The sequence below is a fragment of the Nuphar pumila genome, chromosome 3, assembly GCF_984573655.1.
Source record: "Nuphar pumila chromosome 3, dmNupPumi1.hap1.1, whole genome shotgun sequence".
In the NCBI taxonomy this organism is placed as follows: Eukaryota; Viridiplantae; Streptophyta; class Magnoliopsida; order Nymphaeales; family Nymphaeaceae; genus Nuphar; species Nuphar pumila.
The window spans coordinates 142936740-142959158 of record NC_143251.1 but is presented as its reverse complement, the minus strand read 5'-3'; the positions used below and the strand labels follow the sequence as shown (position 1 = coordinate 142959158).

At 38.2% G+C, this 22419-nt stretch overlaps 1 protein-coding gene across 1 annotated transcript in view; it reads left to right on the top strand.

Annotated features, from left to right (window-relative positions):
• Window positions 1–22419, top strand: part of LOC149844196 (B3 domain-containing protein Os07g0679700-like) — a 78165-nt gene that overhangs the window by 18274 nt on the left and 37472 nt on the right. The window contains exons 9-10 of the mRNA XM_090000393.1: window positions 16314–16363; window positions 16941–17054. Of these exons, the coding sequence (XP_089856519.1) occupies window positions 16314–16363; window positions 16941–17054 (164 nt within the window). The remainder of the gene's footprint in view (window positions 1–16313; window positions 16364–16940; window positions 17055–22419) is intronic.

Here is a 22419-nt window from a genome sequence, read left to right as displayed (position 1 = left end):
CCACCTAATCTAGTTAATGTTGGTTGCAGAAAATAAAGATTAAATAAAAAAACAGTACAGAAATTTAATTATATCAAATTGTAGACTAAAGTGCAATGAAGCACTAATCCAAATAATCAAAAAAAGAAGAAACTAACTAAAGGAAAATAGTTAGCATACAAAAATTGAAATCAACCGTGCCTCTATCTTTTTCGAGGCTGATCAGCTTTGTCTTGATGTGCAGGCCTGGCACGCAGGTCGAATCCAACCAGATTTGATCTAGTCCGATCTTCACTCAGTACAACAAACCGATTAAAAAATTATGCAAGTTCAAAGTGCTGTTCGGTTTGAGTCTAGTCGTGCCTGACCAGATACTGGCAGCAGGCTGGATTAAAAAAAACGCAGATTGATTTGGCTCTACTGCTGGCCACTGATCAGGTTTAGAACAAGAGTATCACACTGGTCTTCGCGGCTGGCTGCGCATCAGCCGGATGTGCAGCGAGCAGCAGGCTGCCAGCCGACCACCAGTCGGCTGCAGACTGGCTAACGGGGTGGGCTGGGTTTGGTTTATTCAGATCGAGGTCTAAGCAAAAACAAAAACGCAGATCAGATCTGTCGCTGCTGGCAGATCTGATGAAAATAGATCAGACTTAATCAGTTTGATCTGGCCTGGCAGACTGCTGGTTAGATCAGACCTAGATCGGTCCCAGGTTGAATCCGGCCCACCTGCAAATCAGATCTGCCGTAAAAAAAATTTTGCACAGATCAAGTATGGGCTGGCAGACTGATCTGCATGCTTGTTGATTCTGGCAGACCAGATTTGCACCAGCAGACCTGTTCGGCATGCTCAAAACTGATCTAATTAGATCTGATCAGCAGATCAGATCGGCAGAAGAAAACAAAATCAGAAATGGCTAGATAATGTTTTTTTGTATTTTCTGTTAGAAAAACTAAAAACTAACTATATGCTGCAATAAAATAACTCAAACACTAACTTATACGCAGAAAAACAATATAGAAACACTATCGGTCTATATGCAACATCTAGAAAATAAACTGTATGCATTCAGAAATTTAAGACACCTATTGTAAAACCGACGTTAAAAAAAAAAAGTCAGACACGTGCCAGACATGTGTCGAGTCCGGGTCGCCGTGTCGGTCTCGGATCGGATCAGATCAGGGCCCAATGTGTCGAACCCGAACCGGATCCAGGCTCGATCCGGACCTGAACCCAACCTGGGTTCTGGAGGGTTCAGACCGCATCTTTAAGAAGACGCAGGTTGAAAGGGCGAGGGGCAAAACCCCTCGCCCCTTTCTCTCTCCTCTCACCCGCCCGTCTCCTTCCCTTTCTCTGCAGCCACCGGCGACCACCATTCTGGCAGGTCCTCCGCTTCCCGGCGACCCTCGTCACCGGCAGCCCTCACCACTGGCGACAGCCGCCGGTCCTATTTTCCTGCTACCCCCATTTCCTTCGATCGGCGACCGCGAAACCTCTCTCCTCCTTCTTTCCTTTATTTTTCTCTGCCTGTCACCGAAGCTGTCGACACCGGCATTCATCGCCCTTCGCTGACCGCCGGTATCGATCTTTTTCTTCCTTATTTCCTTTTCTTTTCTTCTTTTTGTTTTTTTCTTCAGTTTTCCTCTTCGTCTCCCTCTTTTCTGTGTTGGTCAGGCGGAGGGATCGCCGTCTGTCTTTCTCTAGCAGACCGGCAGGGGCGACGCCCCTGCCGCCGGTCTTGGTTGTCGGCAGGATGGCAGGGGCGATGCCCTTGCCACCCATGCCGCTCGGTGAGGCAAGGGATCGACCCCTGCTAGCCTTCGTCAAGGTCAGGTAGGGGGCTAGCCCCTGCTGATCAGTTTTTCGGTAGGGGCCGAGCCCTTGCCTCGGTATGCTCCTAGGATGAGGCGAAACCCCTGCCGATCGTTTTCCGACCGGGGGGTCGCCCAGTCGACTTATCTTCAAGCAAGTAGGGGCAAAGGCCCTTGCCTGCATGTTCTTCTCCCGGCAGGGGCTGGCCCCTGCTGACCCCCCTATCCTGCGAGGGTTTGCCCCCTGTCGGTGCCAAGCATGTCGAGCAGGGCCAGACCCTTGCCTCCCCTAGTATTGTGCCGGCAGGGGTTTGCCTCTGTCGCCTGGCTCTCGGCAGGCAGGGAGCCCTCTGCCGCTTCGTGTCTGGCAGGGGCTATGCCCCTGCCTAGCTCCCTGCCTTTGCCGCTTCATGTCAGGCAGGGGCTATGCCCTTGCTGCTTCGACAAGCAGGGAGGATTCCCTGCCTTTGCCGCTTCGTGTCTAGCAGGGGCTATGCCCCTGCCTCTGCTGCTCCGGCAGACAAGGAACATGGCTCCCTGCCTGTGCCGCTTCCACCCCCTGCCCTTGCCTGTCCTACCGATGTTGAGATGGGTCAGGCTTGGCCTGACCGTCGAGTCGACCATGCCCCTCCAGTTTTATCGTTCTTCTGCTAATGATTTATCTTTTTGCAGATTGCACGACAGATCACGCTCGTGCCCCATGGCTCTTTTGATTTATCTATAACCCTTTTGATTTTCACTATATCCTAAAATACACATTCAATTGCCTTTTGTGATAATTTATCTCTCTTATGTAAAAGAACAAAGCATTTACATCAAAAAATACGAAGACGATTGAAATCGGGTGTCATTTTAAAAAGTTTTTCACAAGGAGAGATGTTGTTTAACTTTGAGGATGTCATTCGATTGATTAAGGACTTCGGCCCAACAATTTTTAGGAATATTGTTAGAAATAAGTAATGATCTAGTGGTTTCTAAAATATGCCTATGTTTTCTTTCTGTTAGACCGTTTTGTTGTGGAGTTCTTGGGCATGATCTTTAATGACAAATGCCATGTTGTTTTAAATATGTTTGAAATTCATTTGATAAGTATTCTCCACCGGAGTCGGATCTAAGAATGGATATGTGACTTTAGAATTGGTTTTGAATTTTTGCACAAAATTCTTTAAAAAAAGTAAAGACTTTCGATTTAAGATTAAGGAAATAGATCCATATATATCTAGTATGATCATCAATAAACGTCGCATAGTATGAATAACCACCTTTAGATAGAACCGAAGATGGTCTCCACACATCCGAATGCACCAATTCAAAAGGTCTTGTTGAAATAAAGGTTCTCGTAGGAAATGGAATAGACTTCATTTTTCCAAAAATGCAATCTTTGCAATTGATATCTTTTTTCTTTACAAAATTTGTTTCCAAAAGGAAAAAGATACATTTTAGAGTAACTTGGATGTCCAAGTCTTTTATGCCATGTTTTAATACTTTTATCTTGGACATAAGTACAAAAAGAGTTTGTAGGGTGCGTTAAGTGATCCATATAGTAAAGATCTCCCTTTCTATGGCCTTGCCCAATCCGCTTTCCGGACTGGAGATCCTGCACAAAGCACCCTTGAGATGAGAAAGATATTTCACATCCATGGTCGGCAATTTGAGAAACAGAGAAAAGGTTGATGTTTACTTTAAGAACTATTCTAACTTTTGGAGCAAAGAAATTTTGAAATTTTTTAGGATCTAAAGTTCCAATGCCATTTATTTTTAGAGACACAAGATAGTTTTGAATTGGTGCATGCATTAGTTAAAGCACTTTCATGAGGAGTTATGTGAAAAGAAGCTCCGGAATCTAAAATCCAAGAATACGTATCAGGAAGCGACGAAGAAGCAATGGCGGCACCAGAGGTGGAGGAAGTAGCCTTTAGGATTTGTTGGAGAGCCATGGATATTTGTCCAAGTGTGTCCTTGAGATCCACGCTTTTGCCTTCATCTTCTTTAGTGGAGGATTCCTCAACGAAAGCCACCTTAGGCTTGAAAGTCCCATTCAATTTTGGGCATGTGGGTTTGATATGTCCCGGCTCAACAATGATGCCATATAATCATCTTCCTTCCTCCATTCCCTTGTTTTCCAAAATGGGGAGGTTTGTATGTCTTGACATGATTGCCGAGTTTAGATACAACAAGAACTTCATCCACACTTTTACTCATGCCATGCCGAGTCTCTTCTTGAGTAGTTTCGGCAATGACATCCTCTAAAGGAGGAAGAGTGGATCTACGAAAGAGTGAGGATCTTACTTGTTCAAATTCGGGATGAAGCCCAAATAAAAATTGAAACAATCTATCTTGTTCCATTTATTTTTGTCTAAGCTCTACATCCTCCATAGCCACCCATTTAGGCTCTAAAAGAGCCAATTCATCCCACAAAGGGTGTAAAGCACTATAGTAATCTTGGATGCTTATATCCCCTTGTTTCATAGTTCTAACTTTCTCTTGCAAAAAATAGGTTCTTGCAAGATCTTTTTGGGTATACATACCCTTCATAAAAAACCAAACTTCATTGGCTAAGCGAAATTTTGCAATATTTGCACATACCTTGAGTTCAACGTTATTCATAAACCATGCTAGGATTTTTGCATAGTTGCTTTCCCAATCCTCCATTTGTCGTTGATGGTCTTCAATTGCTTTGAGGCGAACATCTCCATCAAGAGCTTTTTCTTGACCTCCTTCAATCTTGGTGAGCTCAAGTTGAGGTTCCGGAACGGATCCCATTACATAACCCTAAAGTTTTTTTCTTTGAAGTTATTCTCCATTGTGGACACCCACATCATGTAATTTTTGCCATTTAGCTTGAATGATAGGTCGATCTTGGCCTCCATTGCTCCAATAAGAAAGTATGAGAATAGAGAGGAGAGAGAGTCACGATTTCACCTTACAATTTTCGAGTGGCTCTGATACCATGTAATGAAGTATGCAGAAGAATCAAGAATGCAAATACATTCACAAGGTCCAACAATGGACTTGGCACAAAGGCACACAAAGAGACAATCCACTAAGGGATAATACGAAAATGCCTTACAAGAAGGCTACACATAAAAAAGATATACTCTTTTTATTAAAGGAGGAGCTCTTAAGAACATAGAAAGCACAAGGGGTGAGCGCCCCTATTTATACACCCAAGTGACCATAAGGGGGCTCCCAATAGAGTCGTTGGGATCCCCCAATGACTCTATGGTGGGGCCCCCTATGTGGTTTAAAATAAAGAAAATAAAAAATAAAAAAAGAAATATAGAAAAAAAGAAAAGAAGAAAATAAATACCCCTATCGGGTATTAGGTGAAAAGACCATAATACCCCTATCGAGTATTATGGTGTAAAAGACCATATATATATATATATATATATATATCGATACAAATGTTAACGGCCCCTTCCTCTGCTCCTCTGGCAGGCAGGGAGCAGGGCTCCCTGCGTCTGCCGTTTGCTGCCTCTGCCGCTTCCAGCCCCTGCCCTTGCTTGCCCTACCGATGTTGAGATGGGTCGGGCTCGGCCTGAACGTTGAGTTCATCATGCCCCTCCAGTTTTATAGTTCTTTTGCTAACGATTTATCTTTTTGCAGATTGCACGACGGAGCATGCTCGTGCCCCGTGGCCCGAGCTCATACGTACCTACGCTCGCAGGCATACGAGAACCCGCAACCCCCCAAGGTAGGGGAAAGTTGCGTGAAAGGACTATAAACGAAAAAAAAAACTAAAATAAGAAAAGATAATTAAAGCGGAAAGCAAAATACAATTATATATATAATAATATATACATATGCTTTTTTATTCAAGGACGCGGTTTCATGATCATTGTCCTCCTTACTTTCCTGCACTTTCCTTTTCGTCGCCACGCTTTATGTGCCTACACTTTTACTTTATTTTTGTCTTTTACTTTCCTGTACTTTCTTTTTCGCCGCCGCGTTTTATGTGCTCAGGCTTATTCTTTTCTGTCTTTACTTTCCTGCACTTTCCTTTTCGCTGTCGCGCTTCATGTGCCCAGGCTTCTATTTTTTGTCTTATCTTTTGTTCTCGCTGTATGATATTCGTTAGATGATGCTATTATGCTCTGTGTTTTGTTATTACTTTTGGTGAACGTTTGCGCATGATGCAAGGTTTTGCCCTTGCGATTCTTTCAGGACAAACCTAGCAGGGCGTGCGAGCACGCACAAATGTTCGCTCTTTTCGACAAATATGTGAAATTGAGCACTGGGGTTTTGAACTTGAGAAAATGTTTTCCTATGGAAATTTTGGATTTTCTATAAAATACAGACATGCAGTCTCTGTGGTGGGGTACTTTTGAGTAACCCTTATCTACCATCGTAGTCGTACCCTTGGACAAGGACGATGTTTTGCACTATGATAAATAGCTCGTGAGGTCGATGAAATCTCATAATGTACAATGTGCAAAATGTTGAAATTCACAAAATGGTGACTATGCGTCTTCACAGGCAAAATGTTCGAGTGAGTCTGATGGACCAGAGTATATAGAATGGGGCGGCCGTTAAGAAACTCCCATCGTGACCGTTCGCTACGGTTCATCAAGAGAGATGATGGATGGTACAAAAACTCCGATGAACAGGTCATTAACGACTACCCCAAAAGAAAATTACTCGGCTTCCCCAGTCATCGGAGTTAGGGGAAATGGATTATCATAATTATCCTAAGTGGTAGTTGTCAGGCACTTCTGCAGAAGTTGGATGCATCCATAAGCCACAAATGCCTTTGGGGAATTCTCTCTCGGTCACTGACCGTCTCCTTAGGAGCGGACTCAGTCAGCTATTTGGGGTATCATAAAATACATGGCATAATAAACCCCCGGATCGGTCTCGGTTGTTTCTACGTTTCGCGTATGTGCGTGTACTCACAAGCCAGTTAATATTGAAACTAAAAATATCTTGTTCACACTACTGTTTAGTTACACACCTTGAGATTCATAATTGCTTACTATGTTTAATTTCATTGGGTTTTTAGTCATGTTGATTTAGCTTATTGCTCTCCGCCTGTGGAATCAATTGATCATGAATATTTTTGCATGCGTAGTTAGTTTGCCATGAATTTTCTATAATTGTTTAGTCGATGAACATGCTTAGCAGTAGTTGTTGTTCTTTATTGTTTTTTTTTCACCTAATAGTTTTTCGCGAAAATTGACCAATTTTATGGGCGCTAGTGACAATTAGGTTCTCCAGACAACCAGTGACACGATGCATCATGGCTCGAGACCTCGCTCTTTTTACTGGTATTCTGGCTACATGTTTTGATTTGTACTTTTGGCAAGGGGGAAAACCCCTTAATTTTGTACGGACTAAAATTTTATCAGTAAAATATACTTTTTGCTCGCTAACTATTCTTGCTAAAATGATTTTTGCTGGTTTTTGTGCTAATGCGCCCAGAATCGCCAACTTGTTCCTCTTTTAAAAGAAAAAAATCTGTTTCCGCTAACTTCGAAAATAAAAAAACTCTGAATTGTGAAAGGTTTTCTCTAAATATTTTCCACAATTTGCAAGTTGAAAATTTGGGGTTTTACACCTATTCTACGTGTAGGAATGTAAAGAGAAAGGGGGAGAAGAGGCGTACCTGTTGTCGCCTCTAACAGAATGGGGAGAGCAGAGCGGCCTTACCAACTCTAGCACGCGTCATGCAACACCTCCAATGAAAAAGAAGCCGACGAGGAAAAGGGATAGGAGGGAAGAAGAAAAGGGGAAGAGAGAGAGAGAGAGAGAGAGAGAGAGAGAGAGAGAGAGAGAGAGTCTCTTTTCATTATTATTTATAATCTCAATTTAGGTTTAAGGCTGTTTTAGAATTTCTTTTATAAAACAGTTTCCTGATTTTCAACAAGTTCATAAAACCTCATTTTTTAAAAACTATTTTCCAAAAACTTGTTAGTAAAAACCAAAATTTTCTAAAAAACTCAAATGGTTCCAAACTTATTCATTTTTCTCTTTAATTGAAATCAATAAGTACCTTGCAAGACCATGCCAAATAGTAGTCAAACATGGGTTTTTAATGCTTATTTCACACAAAATCATGCATACAAACCAAAGTTGCCAGTCGAGGAAGCGGGAGCGGGAAGCGATACGGGAAGCGGAAGCGGGAAGCGAGGCACTTCTAAAATTTTAGGAAGCGGGAAGCGCGTGACGAATTAGGAGCGAATCAGGAAGCGTCTCGGAAGCGACCTAGGAAGCGAAGAAGAAAGCGACATAGGATTCGAGTGAGAAGCGAATAAGAATCAAAAGGGAAGCGAAGATATAATTATAATATTATATATTTTTATTTTATCAAAAAATAAGATTTATGTCATCATTAACAAAATAAAACATGTATCTAAGACAATAAATAATATAAGTTGTAATTATCTAACAAATGCATCATATTGCAACGGTCAAGCATTTAAAAAATCATATGTCAAGAGAAGATCATAATTCGCATTCTTGTTGCAACCATTTAACAAATGCATGCAAGCACTAAATAATGCATTAAGAAAACAATTAAATTTGATAAAAAAGTGTACCTTTTTCAACGAAAGAATCAAATGACTTGTTATTTGATGTTGTGATTGTTGTAAATCTTGTCATCTCTGCAACATAGAAAATGAGAAATCAATAAACTCAAAGATTACATAGAAATATGGTTAAATTTTTAATCTATAAATTTCTAAATTGTAAATTATAAGCTACAAAGTTCTAAACTCTAAAATTAAAATTAACATAATCCACTACTTCACTTCATCATGCAAAATTCAAAATAAAAGTACATATCAAACCAACAAAATATTATAAGACCATGACAAAAAAATAACATAAAAGTTTTCAAGTTGGATTACTCCAACTACATCATCAAAAAAATAATTAATATATCAAGAGTTCATTAATCTATCATCTTTCTCTTCCCCTTCAAGTCAGCAATAGATCGCGAACTTTCTGCATCATCACGTGTGTCTTGTCCTCCACGACCATGTCTTCTGCTCCTTCCTTCATTTCCTATAATGAATACATTAAAAAATTAAAATGTTCAAAAATCATAATTTAAAATATAAAAAACACAATATCAACATACCTTGCCTAGGTTTCCTGCTAAAGAAACGATCAATCCAACCTTGAGGAACTGATGGTCACTCTTGTATATCTGCAGTTCTATTAGCTCTGTTGGATTGATTTGTATCCTCTGCAACTTTATTTGTACGTATGATTATTGGAGGTAATGGAGCTCTTGTTTGTGCATCTTTGGGTTTGGATTTGGAAATAATGCTTGATTGTTGTGCACTATCATCCAAATCTCTCCAACACATGTCCTCTAATCTCAACGTATTTTCTTCTATAATAAAAAGTTCTGGATTGATATCCCATTTTCGACTAGGACCTTCTTTGTAGCGATTGTTGCACCTTTTTATAACAAGAATATAAAATATGAATGGTAATAAATAATCAATAATAGAAAAAAAGAAAAAAAATGCCAAAACAAAAGTACAACATAATTTAATCATACCTGTCAATCAATCGAAGATTAGAATGAATATACACGAAGGTATCGGCACGATCTTCATTGAGCCTATTTCTTTTAACATTGTGAATATAACTATAGGTGTTCCACACTCTTTCTACAGAAGATGTGCTAATAGGTTGAGATAAAACCTTAATGGATAATGCTCTCAACTCAGGTGTATCACCACCATAAAAACGCCACCAATTAAACACCGACATTGTAGGATTCAATGCATCTATTTTTGCTGCATTTCGGCTAAATCTTTCACTTCTTGATGCAAAAGCCATAAGTTGTGACCTATAAAGTGTAGATAGCTCTTCATTTCCAACAGATATCACTTCAAGCGCGAGCATTGCACCGTCTAAGATATCATTATCCTTTTCTGCAAAAAAAAATGTTTAATAACTATAACACGAAAATGCAAATAAAATAATAAAATAATTAAATCGTTAAACTTTAAACTTTATTAAATAGATAGAATAAAATTTTTACCAGGACAAACTCGTTTGACCCCTCCTGCTGCTGGGATCTTGAGATACTCTGACTCGTAATATTTTGGAGTAAGCATGGGGGCTAGACTATGGAGAGACACATTCATTCTATCCCATCTATTTGAGACAATCTTATGAATCTTTTCATACAAATTTGGTTGTCCTTTTAGATTGTCTTTGATTTCCCCCAACATGTTGTCCATGCCTTCATACACTTCACCAATTATAGGGCCTTTCTGATCACAAAATTTAATCATTTTATATATGGGTTTTGTAATTAATAATGCTAAACGTACAATATCCCAATATTCTTCGTCAAGAACAATTGTTTTTGTTGTAACAATCATTTTTTTCATAGTTTCATCCGTGCATGACTGCTTTTACTCACTTCATCTATCTGAAATTACTGTGAGCCTCAAGCTCTCCCTCACATCAGGCAAGCGTTTCAAAGTAGTATAATGTGAAGCAAACCTTGTTTTTGCAATATTTATTAACTCTAATTTTTTATTGCTTCTAAAGATTGCTAGTGCCTTTGAATGATTTGTAATATACTTCACAATTTCTTTACTCTGCAAATATGTTTCCCCCAACCAATGAAACTCATGTGCCAAATCCTTAAAGATCAAATTAAGTGTGTGCACAACACAAGGTGACCAAAAAATATACTTATACGTTTGTTTTAACTCTTCACCTGCTAACTTGCAATTTGCTGCATTGTCTGTAATCACTTGCACTACATTAGAAGGCCCCACAAGTCTAAATCCCGTCTTCAAAAAGTCGGCAATGTTTGCAGCTGACTGTTGCACATTAGAAAAATCGCTTGCATATAAAAACATAGAGTCAAAACAGTTTGAGGCAAGTATATTTATCAAGTGTTTGTTCTTGATATTTGTCCAACCATCTGAGACAATAGAAACTCCAAACTCCTCAAACTTTTCTCGAAATTCATTTAACTCTCTGTGAACACACTCTTTCTCATTGTCAAGCAACATTGTTCGTGCTTTTTCTTATGATGAGGGTTTATATCCAGGCACTTTACTAACTGCATATATCATCTCTTCCCAATATGGTGATCGAAGCACATTGAAAGGTATGCCATTTGCACACAAAAATCTGATAATTTTGTGATCTACATCATCTCTTTCTACCTTTTTAAAGGTATCGTGAATATCAACTGTTTTTCGGCTTCCACTAGATGATGTAGTCATACTAATAGGCTTCTTCGGATTATCAATTCTTGATCTCCTCAACTCAAATGCACTTGATGAAACCTCCATTCTGCGAACTTGCCTCTTAATTTTTTTTGCCAATTCTGCATTTTTTGCAACTACAGGGCAAAAGGCAATCCCAACACTTTGTCCCTTTAAAGATCCCATGAGATGTGCAAAAACTCGAGTATATGACCCATGATAAATGTTTTTGCAGTGCCTGCACATAAAAACCTGGGTTCCACCTTGCTTTCCTTGCCCACTCTTCTTTTGTTTCAATACATGGCGCCATAGCACTGTTGTTTTATGCATGCTAGGTGGTTCATCATCTTGGTCATCTTCAGAATATTTGTTATATTCTTCTTCATCTTCCTCATCAAAACAATTTTCATTTCTGTCCTCAAACTCATATGGACAATCAGAAGGCCTCTTGGTCTTGCCCTTTCTTGCATTGTCCTTCCCAATACCACTAGACGATTCATGCTCCAAATTGTACAAAGAATCATCATCGTCATCATAATTATCGTGATCATAGCTTGTGATGGTCATTAATGAAGCAAAGAACAAGCAAATATACCTGCATCATAAAAGTATAAGAATCATTTTAGAACACTTTAAAAACACTATTATTAACAGCAAAAGATGGAGTGGAATGCGAAAACAAAAGGAAAAAAAGAGAGACTCAAAGTGAACCATGAACGCCCCTTGCAATCGAATTCCCGTAAAATACCGTGGGGTTTACTAAACAACTTCAGTGTCAGCGCACATAAACTAACCATGCTCATTTCTTAAAATAATCCAGACAATATGTATCACACATAGCTTCGCAGTCACAATCTAAATTTCAGAACTATGAAACCAATCAGATTTCTTTTTTCTAATAGCATTAACACCCGTAATGAATACAGAGGAAAACATCAAGCCTTAAAATTCAAGTTTAATCAAACTAAATCTCAAACAAACATGACAGTTGAAACTTGAAACACCACAGATTTAATTTAACCCAGGAAATCACAAATAGGTAGAAGCTTGATAAATCCAATCTAAAAAGAACTGCAGACTAGTTCTATTTATTCTTATCAGAATATGCCCATCAAATCAAATTTAACGAATCAGTACATGAATCAGCCAAGAGTCCAAGACTCAACGCATATAGCAAAATTTGTGAATCAGCCAAATTTTTTTTTGAGATAAAATAAAAAATGGCTACAATTATTAATAAAAGTCTATTTCATATGGACAAATCGAACTATTTGCTGCAGTCAGGGCTGGGTAGGACTGGGCTGGGCTACAAAAATGGATAAAAATCTATTTCATATGGAATCAGGGCTGGGTTAGGACTGAGCTTTTAAAAATAAATAAATAAATAACTATTTCGGGAGGCAGGACCGGGCAGTAGCCTCCCGAAACAGTTATTTATTTATTTATTTTTAAAAGCCCAGTCCTAGCCCAACCCTGATTCCATATGAAATAGATTTTTATCCATTTTTGTAGCCCAGCCCAGTCCTAGCCCAGCCCTGACTGCAGCAAATAGTTCGATTTGTCCATATGAAATAGATTTTTATTAATAATTGTAGCCATTTTTTATTTTATCTCAAAAAAAAAATTTTTGGGGACGCTGCTCCCGAACCCCCGACTCTCACACAAAATTTTTTTTGCTACACCCCTGTTTGCCCCCCCTCCTTCATGAATCCTAGCTATGCCACTGCACTGAATCCCTACAACTTGCTACTCATGAAACAAACCATTCACAGAGGTATGAATATCACTATCACTTTGATGGATCAACAGTATGAACACAAGAATGAATAGTGGATGAGACCTCGAGCGAATCGAAAGAGAGAGGTCGTCGGACGTCAGTGGAAGAGAGAGTAACATACCTGAACAGAGACATTGCCAACGTCGATCGAGGTCTTCGGATGTCAACAAAGGAGGAGGTCGCCGATCGTCGGAGGTCGCCGGTCGTCGGAGGTCGCCGGTCGTCGGTGGCCGAAAATGAGAGAGAGAGAGAGAGAGAGAGGAGTCAGGTGAAAAGCAAAACCCTGAGCCTTTGTTCTTAAGTTTTCACGATTTTTTTAAAATGTCTGTTTTGCCCTTATTCAGATTTTTTTTTTTAGTTTCTTGTTTTTCACGTATCAATTTCGTTTTGAAAAAGGGTAAAATTGATATTTCGTAAATGCGTCCCCCTTTAAAGGGGGACACATTTCTTCTTTTTTACGTGCGCTTCCCCGTGTGTTTCGGAAGCGCCGCGTTTCGCGCTTCCAAAGCGCGTCTCGGGGAAGCTATGCATATGCGTTTCCGGTAACTCTGATACAAACTGTATAAAATTATGCATAAATTATGCATGATCAAAGGTGATAGCTGCTAACCAGGATTTGTAAGGGTTTTTCCATGTTTTCCTTAAATCTGACCATACTATTACGTTCTCTCTCTCTCTCTCTCTCTATATATATATATATATATATATATAAGGTGATAGCTGCTAATCACCCAGCTAACCAGGATTTGGAAGGGTTTTCCCATGTTTTCCTTAAATCTGACCATACTGCTGTGTTCCACATGCTTGACTTTATGGGAATAGACTCTTGGATCATCCGATTCCGATATGCAGGTAGGTTTTTATAGGGCTTAAAAAATCGACGGTCTAAGATTTTCCTAAATATTCAAGATTTTAAAAATCATATTTTTTTTATTGAAAAAACATAATCCAAGTATCATTTCCTAGTAAATTGACTGTGCCGAACACAACTATACGGTCAGATTTATGTAAAACATGAGAAAAACCCTTCAAAAGCCTGGTTAGCTGGGCGGTCAGCTAGAAAAGTGGTTAACAGCTACCACCTATATATATCTATAGATAAATAGATAAAATTGTACTTAGTTAGGGTTAATCAAATCCACTTCTAGACAGAAGTGGACCTCAGTGTGGTTGATTTCACCTGGCGAAGCCATGTCCAAGTGTCGCACCCACATCGGTGCGGGTGTTGCCCTGTTAGAAGAGTCCATGTTACATAGCTAACAATCCATGACTGAGTGACCCATGTTCCATGTCCCACAACCCACCAACCCTGACGAGTCAGTTCACATGGATCCAGATCTAGATAAGCATAAAATACAAACTGACTTGTTTGACTGGATCTACTGATGTCCAATAATACAATGACTTTGTCATGGCCCTTTACCAACATGCAGCCATCTCATGTAATTTGGAGTCAGTAATGACCTTCAGCTATCCTTACCATATCATGTTCATACACACATAAATACATGCATATATATATGTATGTATGTATGTATGTATGCATGTACTATGTATGATCAATGGGACGATGATATTGTGAAATTATTCAATAATTTGTTTGTTAACATGTTATGGATATTTGCCTTTAATTCATTATCATATATGGAAGGCATGGAAAACCAGAAGTTGTGTTACAACCATCAGCTATAATAATAAAGTTATGGACGAAGTAGTTTAACAAAAAGTCATCATTTTTAAAGATGCAAAAATGTCAGTATCAAGTTATTAGCCATAACCCCTTGCAGCATCCAGATGCCCCTTTCTGCATTTTTGTACACAAGAATCTGTCTTTCCATAAAAAAGATTTTCACGAGAATGAAAGCTTCTCTTCCTCTATATCCTTCTTGTTTAGATGGTTTCATATTCTTAGGCATCTCATTAAAAGAACACATATACACAAGGACAAATACCTTCTAAGATTTAATGTTGTGTGACTCAAAATGTCTCTTTTGTTGTTAGTGTTGTCATAAGATAAGTCTCATCTTGTAGCTTATGAATGAGGGGAATCTATGCCACGATTGGGCTTTGGAGTTGTGGCTTCTATATAGCAAAAGGAATTTATATAGTATTGCATCTGTTTCTTCTTAGGGAATGGAGTTTTGATTTTCATGACTGATATTTGAGAAGTGTTGTATAACAACCTATGTCACAGAGACACGACGAAATAGGCCATGTACCCGTTTTGACATGGACCACACATGTATGGGTACTGGGTGCGGCACGGGTACGTGGACCTGTGGGTTGGGTCAGATCCAACTAAGACCCAACCCGAAACCCACAATCTCTCTTTTTTTTCCTATCGAAACCCTTCCCCTTCTCACCCTCAGCAGCAGGAGAGAGAGAGAGAGGCGGTGGGGTTACCAAGAGAGATAGAAAGAAAGAGCGAGGAAAGTATATATATATATCCGGTGTCGCCATACCCGCCATTTTTTGAAATTACCGTGTCATACCCTCCGTACCTGCACACGTACCCGTACCCATGTGACATAATTAACAACACTAAAAGGGCAATCGTTAAGCTTGAAGGTGAGGATTGCATCATGGTTCTTCTATGCAACAATAGGAAGCTACTATTGATAATTTGAATGTCCTCAAGCAGAAGTTTGTGCCTCTGGTAAGCCTCATTCTAAGAACATGGATCTGTGTTAACCGGAGACATCTACCTGCCAAATATGTTTGTTTCCGATAGTTTGTAACACTGATACTTATGTACACTGCAGCTTTAGATCATTGAGAGTTCAAGTTTTCTATGTAAATATAGCTTTAGGCTTTCTCTTTTAAATGCGAACATACTTTTTAAATATATTTTTGTTAGTTTTGTCTAAGAACAAGCGTCTTAATGACTTTGTGCTGATCATATTGTTATGGTTTTATTTGATACATCAAAGAAATAATTATGGAATAAAATGCTAGTATTTTATTAATTTTTAGTTGCATACAATATTACTAATTTGACACCCTCTCTCTTCAATGTTTACCATTTGATTTTGTGAGTATTTTGTGAGTAACAAACATGCTTCACCCTCAAGGACAAACATGCTTTGCCATCTGATTTTGTAGTTTGAAGTTCAAACATGTCTTACTCTTTTACGTGTGTGTGGGCTTGGATATATGCATCTGACATATATTCACTGCCTTTCATAGACATCAACATGTTTACCATGAATAACATTCACATGTGTGTGTATGGCCGTACCCACGTCTGAGTTTTGGAACCTTAAAATGTCTGACACTCAAGACTTCTAACACTGGGACTTGCATCTGTGTTTAGGTAAGACAAGGATGCTGAAACCCCTTGATATTATTCTGTGTTGGAACGCTTAGTGGCTTATAAAACGTGACCCATTTTCTTCAGTCCTATCAATCTTTGAGTGAACCATAAATTTTAAGATGCCTACTGTTCTGTTGGACCACTGTTATGCTTGCTTGGTGTTTGTGTCTGTTATGCCATTGAAGTGGGCCACATTACTCTTTCTTCTTATTTATTTATCTTTTTTTTAAATGATGTTACTCAGGAGCCACCGGTGTTTGGAAAGAGGACTATTTTCACTTCCAGGCCATCTGGGTGAGTACATGGGTTTACAATTCTTGTCAACTGAATTTGCACTTTATAAATTATTCATTCCTACAGTCCTACTGTGTTTTTTCTGCTTGAAATTATCTATGTTTTCTGAGGACTGAAGTTTCTAACTTTATCTTTCTAATATAGATATTTGTTTCCATTCACAACTTTCTAACTTCATTTATTCTTAGAATCTTTCAAGCACTCATGGCATCCATTGTGATAATTGAGCCTTGTGATGAAAATATATGGGTAATGGCACTGCACATAGATTCGAAACATGCCTCATTTTGCTGCAAAGTGTCCTTAGTTTCCTTTTCTTTTTTGTGGATTTTTTCTTTCCATTTATGCTGCTCTGTCACATGAATGTATGTAAAGTTTGATCTAACAGAAAGTCTTTTCCTTAGCAGTTTGCATGGTTCCATGTGGATAGATGATTTTCTTTTGATAAGACTTTTTTGCTATACTCTGATTGTATTTAGCCTCGGATTGTGTCAGATCATATCTATTTATAACCAAAATTAAATACCTGTCTTCGTATGCATCATCTAATACTTTATCTTGTTATCTGATATTTTAGGGGATACGATCAATGGGCTCAATGTGATAATTGCTTAAAGTGGCGCAAGTTGCCTATAGATGCACTTCTTCCGCCAAGGTGGACATGTACAGAAAATTCATGGGATCCCAAAAGGTTAGTGCTTTACAGCTTTAGGCCCTTCATTGGTGTGTTGCTTGTCTAATGTACAGAATTATGATTGGCAAGAGATTGCTAAGGATGTATAAGGAGAAGCAATGCATGTTGTCAAATCTATAGCAGAAGATATTGCTCACAAAATGGCAGTGATCCATCATAGTATAATTAATCTGCTCATAGAAGGTGCAATTTGCTAGTGATATAGATAGTGTTTTTGCCAGCTCCCTATCAAGAACAATGGGCAACTCTCAAAGTGAAGAGGAACAAAGTAGATGTAACGACCCCAACTCATTCCTGTTGAAAAGTAGATTTTTTTTTAAATAATTGGTTAAACCAAAACCCTTGAAAAGTATATATATATATATATTCGAGGTATGTGGAGCTGTTTGACAGTCTCATAAACTGTCACAGCCCAGCCGACCGTGTCGTCTGGGCAGGTGCACGTGGGGCATAGCCCCAGCCGACAGTCGGCTGGGATGGTTCACGATTATAAAAAAACTAGCAAGACCCTTTGACAACAAGCCCAGCCGACTGTTTCGGTTGGGCCGAGTAAAAAAAAAGAGAGGAAACAGTGGGCCCAGCCAACAGTCGGCTGGACAGCCATTTGACTGGCAAAGCCCAGTCGACAGTCGGCTGAGCAGAATCATCAAAAAAAAATTTAGTACAGACTGGACACTTTAAAAGAAAACTATATTTTGAACATGCTATGCGTGTTCTGGTTTACATATAGGAGAAGTCACATGTCTGTCTAAGCCCAGCCGACTATTTCGGCTGGGCAGACTCAAAAAAAAAAAAAAAAAAAAATATATATATATATATATATATATATAAGAGACTGTTTCAAAAAAACAGTGTTCTGGGCAGAATTAGAAACAGAAACATAATATGAAAATCTGGGCAGTATACATATGGTTAAAGCCCAGCCGATTGTCGACTGTGCAAATTCAACAAAAATATAAAAGAAAGAGGCTGGACAAATTTCAACAACAATATATATATATATATATATATATATATATATATAATGAACATGTCAGGTATGTTCAGATTCACATGTAATGTATGTTCAAATTTACATGTAATGTATGTGCATATTTATATATACATGTGCAGATTTACATATAGATGTAGATTTATATATATGTTCAGATTTAGATGAATGTTTAGATTTACATGTTTGTCGATTTCCATGCGCACGTGTATGATTGTAAATGCTCATGATTATGTTCAGAATTTAATATGCTAAATGCTCATAGTTATGTACAGACTTACATATTTAAAATGCTCATTTTTGTGGCCAGAATTACATATGTTAAAAGTATAGATTTTATACATATTAAATGTTAGATTTATACATTTGTAATATGCAGATTTGTATGTCTGTTATGAGCATTGGAATGTATTCATGTGACTACCAATGCTATCTCGTGTGCGGGCAACAGGGCTTGAACTCGGTGGGTAAATGTTGTACCCCGAGTTTGCCGAAATGGCAAAAAGAATTGTTGGTTATGCATGATTGTGACATTTAATGTGTTGTTTGCATGCCTATGCATGTAGTGAACACGTGCAAATCCTAAAATTTATATTGTAGTTGCACTAACATGATCACGTGTATGTTTGCATATTATGCATAAGATGAATCATGAAAATAAAAAGGTATTTTGCAAGCATATTTTCATATGCATAAGTGAAATGGTTATACATGTACATTCTCATTATAGTTGTATGAATTAGCATTTGTGAGCATGATAAATGATTTTATATGTGCATGATTAGGTGCATCAATGGTCAAATGTGAACCATTGTAGGCTGTGTGGGTCACGAGCAGGTGTTGCTCTATGTTTTGTTATATGCTTTGTAAAAATCAATTTGACATTATTTGAATTAATTGCACTGTTCCATATTGTAACGGACTGAGGTTCCATGTGGTGTTTTGCATGCTGATTTGCAAAACGAATATTGTCGTGAGCTTTTGCATGCTGATTTGCAAAACGAATTTTAGTGTTGTGTTTTGCATGTTGAATTGCAAATTGAATGCTGAGAAATAAATCTTTTTTTTGATAAAAAAAAATAAAAAGAAAAAAAATAGTGTAATTAATGCTTTTTCCTGAATATCCCTTCTTTAGTGTGAGAATCTTGAATTTCAGTTTTTGGGAACCGTGAGGATACTAAAACTCCGTGTGCAATTGTGCCCCTGAACCCAACTAGGTGATTTACCTCCCGATCACGGTTTTAGGGAGATTCCGCCACTTTTTCTGTGAATGGTGTGTAGAGACAACTGTTGTTATTGGTATACTAAGAAAGTGACATTAGTGGATTCTGATTTTTCTAGTATCTTGACATTAGATGTTGAATTCTAATGTTCCGATGGATGGTGTTAATTCTTGATATCGGTCGAGAGCCAAGTGTAAATTGTGTGTTAAGCTACAACTGGGGACCTAACTTGAACTCGAGAATTTGCTGTGCACATTTTGATTATCTACAGGTTTTAATGAAAAATAAAATTAAAATTGTGTGCATATAATAGGGACATGCATACAAAAAAAAACTCTGATAAAAGATAATAAGTCACTCATGCATGTGCATTAATATCATGGATAGTCATTAACTGTATTAGATCATGCATCTTTACCTACTCTTGTAATTGTGATATATTGTGGTTGCATGATAAATGTTCGCTAATGCATGAATGGTTATTGGAATACTGAAATTTGTTGTAGTTCTATTTCTCTAAAAATGTTGCATGAATTTGATTTATGTTCTTCTTGCTTATTTGAGTTATTAGAGGAATTCGTACGCATGATCTATGATTCTGACACCATATACTTTATGTTTTTCACAGCCTCTGAAGATCAGTGATGAGACCAGCTGCTATAGAGAACTATGAAGACTGTGTGACTGCTTTGATATTTCACTTTAGGACAGAGTGACTCTATTTTGTTTTTATCTAATATTCATTTGCTTATTGTTCTCAAACTTTAATTAATAATGAATAAAGATGTTTGGTTTGGTTGATGGTTAGTGTAAGATCCTTTCTGGCGTAGATTGTGGTTATGTTTGTAAGACCCCGGGTCTTTGGGTTTATTTTCACAATTGTTAAAAAAAAAATCACTTTTCTATGGGGATGAGTTGGGGTCGTTACATTACCCAACACTTCCTTTTTGTTTTCTTTTTCCTACTTTGCTTGTGTTGATTATTCTTTTGTGTGGAATTGCCATGGGCGATGCACACAAAGACATTTACTATCTTGTTATGCTCATGTTATATAGTTTCACTTCCATATGAATCTTAATTCTTAACGAACTTTAGTTTAGACCAGTGTTGCCAGACTAAGAAGCAGAAGCGGGAAATGATACGGGAAGCGGAAGCAAGAAGCGATGCATTTTAAAATGTATAGGAAGCAAGAAGTGAGTAATAAAAAAATAATATAAGAATTAAATGAGAATCAAAATGGAACACAAAAAAAACTAAAACAAAAGTGACTATTCTTAAATTTAATGATTTTTTAGTTTAAGAATTAAATTTTTAACAAAATCTAAAAATGATGGTTGCTAATTTAGAGAAAGCGCATGGAAGTGAGTGAGAAGTGTGAGAGGAAACATATAAAAAATATGAAAAGTAGAGTGAGAAAACATACAAGAAGAATAGATGAAGCGTGTGAAAATCTATGTCACATGGGTGCGGGTGCGGGGATTCAGCACTTCCAAAAAACCCGGGTGCGGGGGTGCGGCAGGGGCAAAAATGTAAAAAATTATATATATATATATATATATATATATATATATATATATATATATATATATATATATATATATATATATATATATATAAGGGGGGTCCGGGGGTTCCCCCCTGGAGCGGGTCGGGCGGGGGTCCAGGGGGGCCGCCCCTGGCGGGGGGTTATAGGGGGGCAGCGCCCCCCCCCCCCCACCCCCAGATTTTTTTTTTAAAATTCCGCAGCCCATTTCATAGGGAAATTTAAAAAAAAAAAAACAAAAAAAACAGACCAAAATGACCCTGGGTGCGGTCAACGCACCCAGGGTCGGGTTGACCACACCCGGTGCCGCACCCGCGTCGAGTCGCGTCGATGCGTGTGCGGCACCCTGCTAGCCGAGTCCCTGTGACATAGGTGAAAAGTATAGTAGAAGCGTGGGAGAATCGAGATTCCCATCAAGTTTTAGAAACGAGGAGTATCGCACTTTCAAAGCTAGTTTTTAAGAAGCGGGTTTCCCACCTATCTAAGAAGCTTCCTGTAACTATGGTTTAGACTGATGCATGTACTTTTGTGATGTAGGTATATTTGCTTTATGCTCTCTTTCTACAAGTCGTTAAATGGTTGCAACTTGCAATAGGAATATGAATTATGAATTTTTCTTGTATTATTTATTAAATGCTTACATCAAGATGCATTTGTTAAATGGTTACAATAGGAATATGAATTATGAATTATTAATTTTTCTTGATGTATTATTTACTAAATGCTTACAACAGGATGCAGTTGTTAAATGGTTGCACTTGCATATATGATTCCGTTTTGAGATTAATAGATCAACTTTAATGTTATCTACTCATGTTTTATTTTGTCAATGATAACATAAATCTTATATTTTAGTAAATTGAGAAAAATATAATTATATTTTTGCTTCTCTTTCGATTTCTATTCGCTTCTCACTCAAATCCTAGGTCACTTCCTTCTTTGTTCCCCTTTCGAATCCTAGTCCGATTCTTAGGTTGCTTGCCTTCTCGCCTCCGAGACAATACCCAGTTCACTTTTAAGTAGTCCCGTGCTTTCTGCTTCCTAAAATTTTAGAACTGCCTCCCTTTTCAATCCCGCTTTCCTCTTTCTCGACTAACAACTCTGCCTTAAACCCAATCAATTCTTAAGCCAATTGGTCACTGACAAACTAAATGAGACCAATTTTATCACCTGAAAGAAGCAAATCATATCTTTTGCCAATAATCACGATTTGATGGGGCACCTTGACTGATCTGAAACCATTCCGTTAGAATTTGTGTCTGAGATTCAGGGAGATGTTAAAGATGGTGAGTTTACTAAGACTATTGTTTTGAAAAATCCAACATATACTTTACGACAAAAAAATGATTAGGCTGTTGTAGCCTATATTACTGCAACCCTCTCTTAGTAGTTATTGTTGCATATTCTCACAAGAGTGTCTGCTCATGATTTGTGGGACCTTCCCCACCAATGGTTTGAGAAAATATCCACCCCAAAGATTTATCATTTCAGATAAGAGTTTGGCTCGCTGTAGAGAGGTGACTCCAGTGCTCTTGAATTTTTTAATAAGGTGAAATACATCTCAGATTAGTTGGTCGCGATTGGCAACTCCTTAGAGGACTTAGA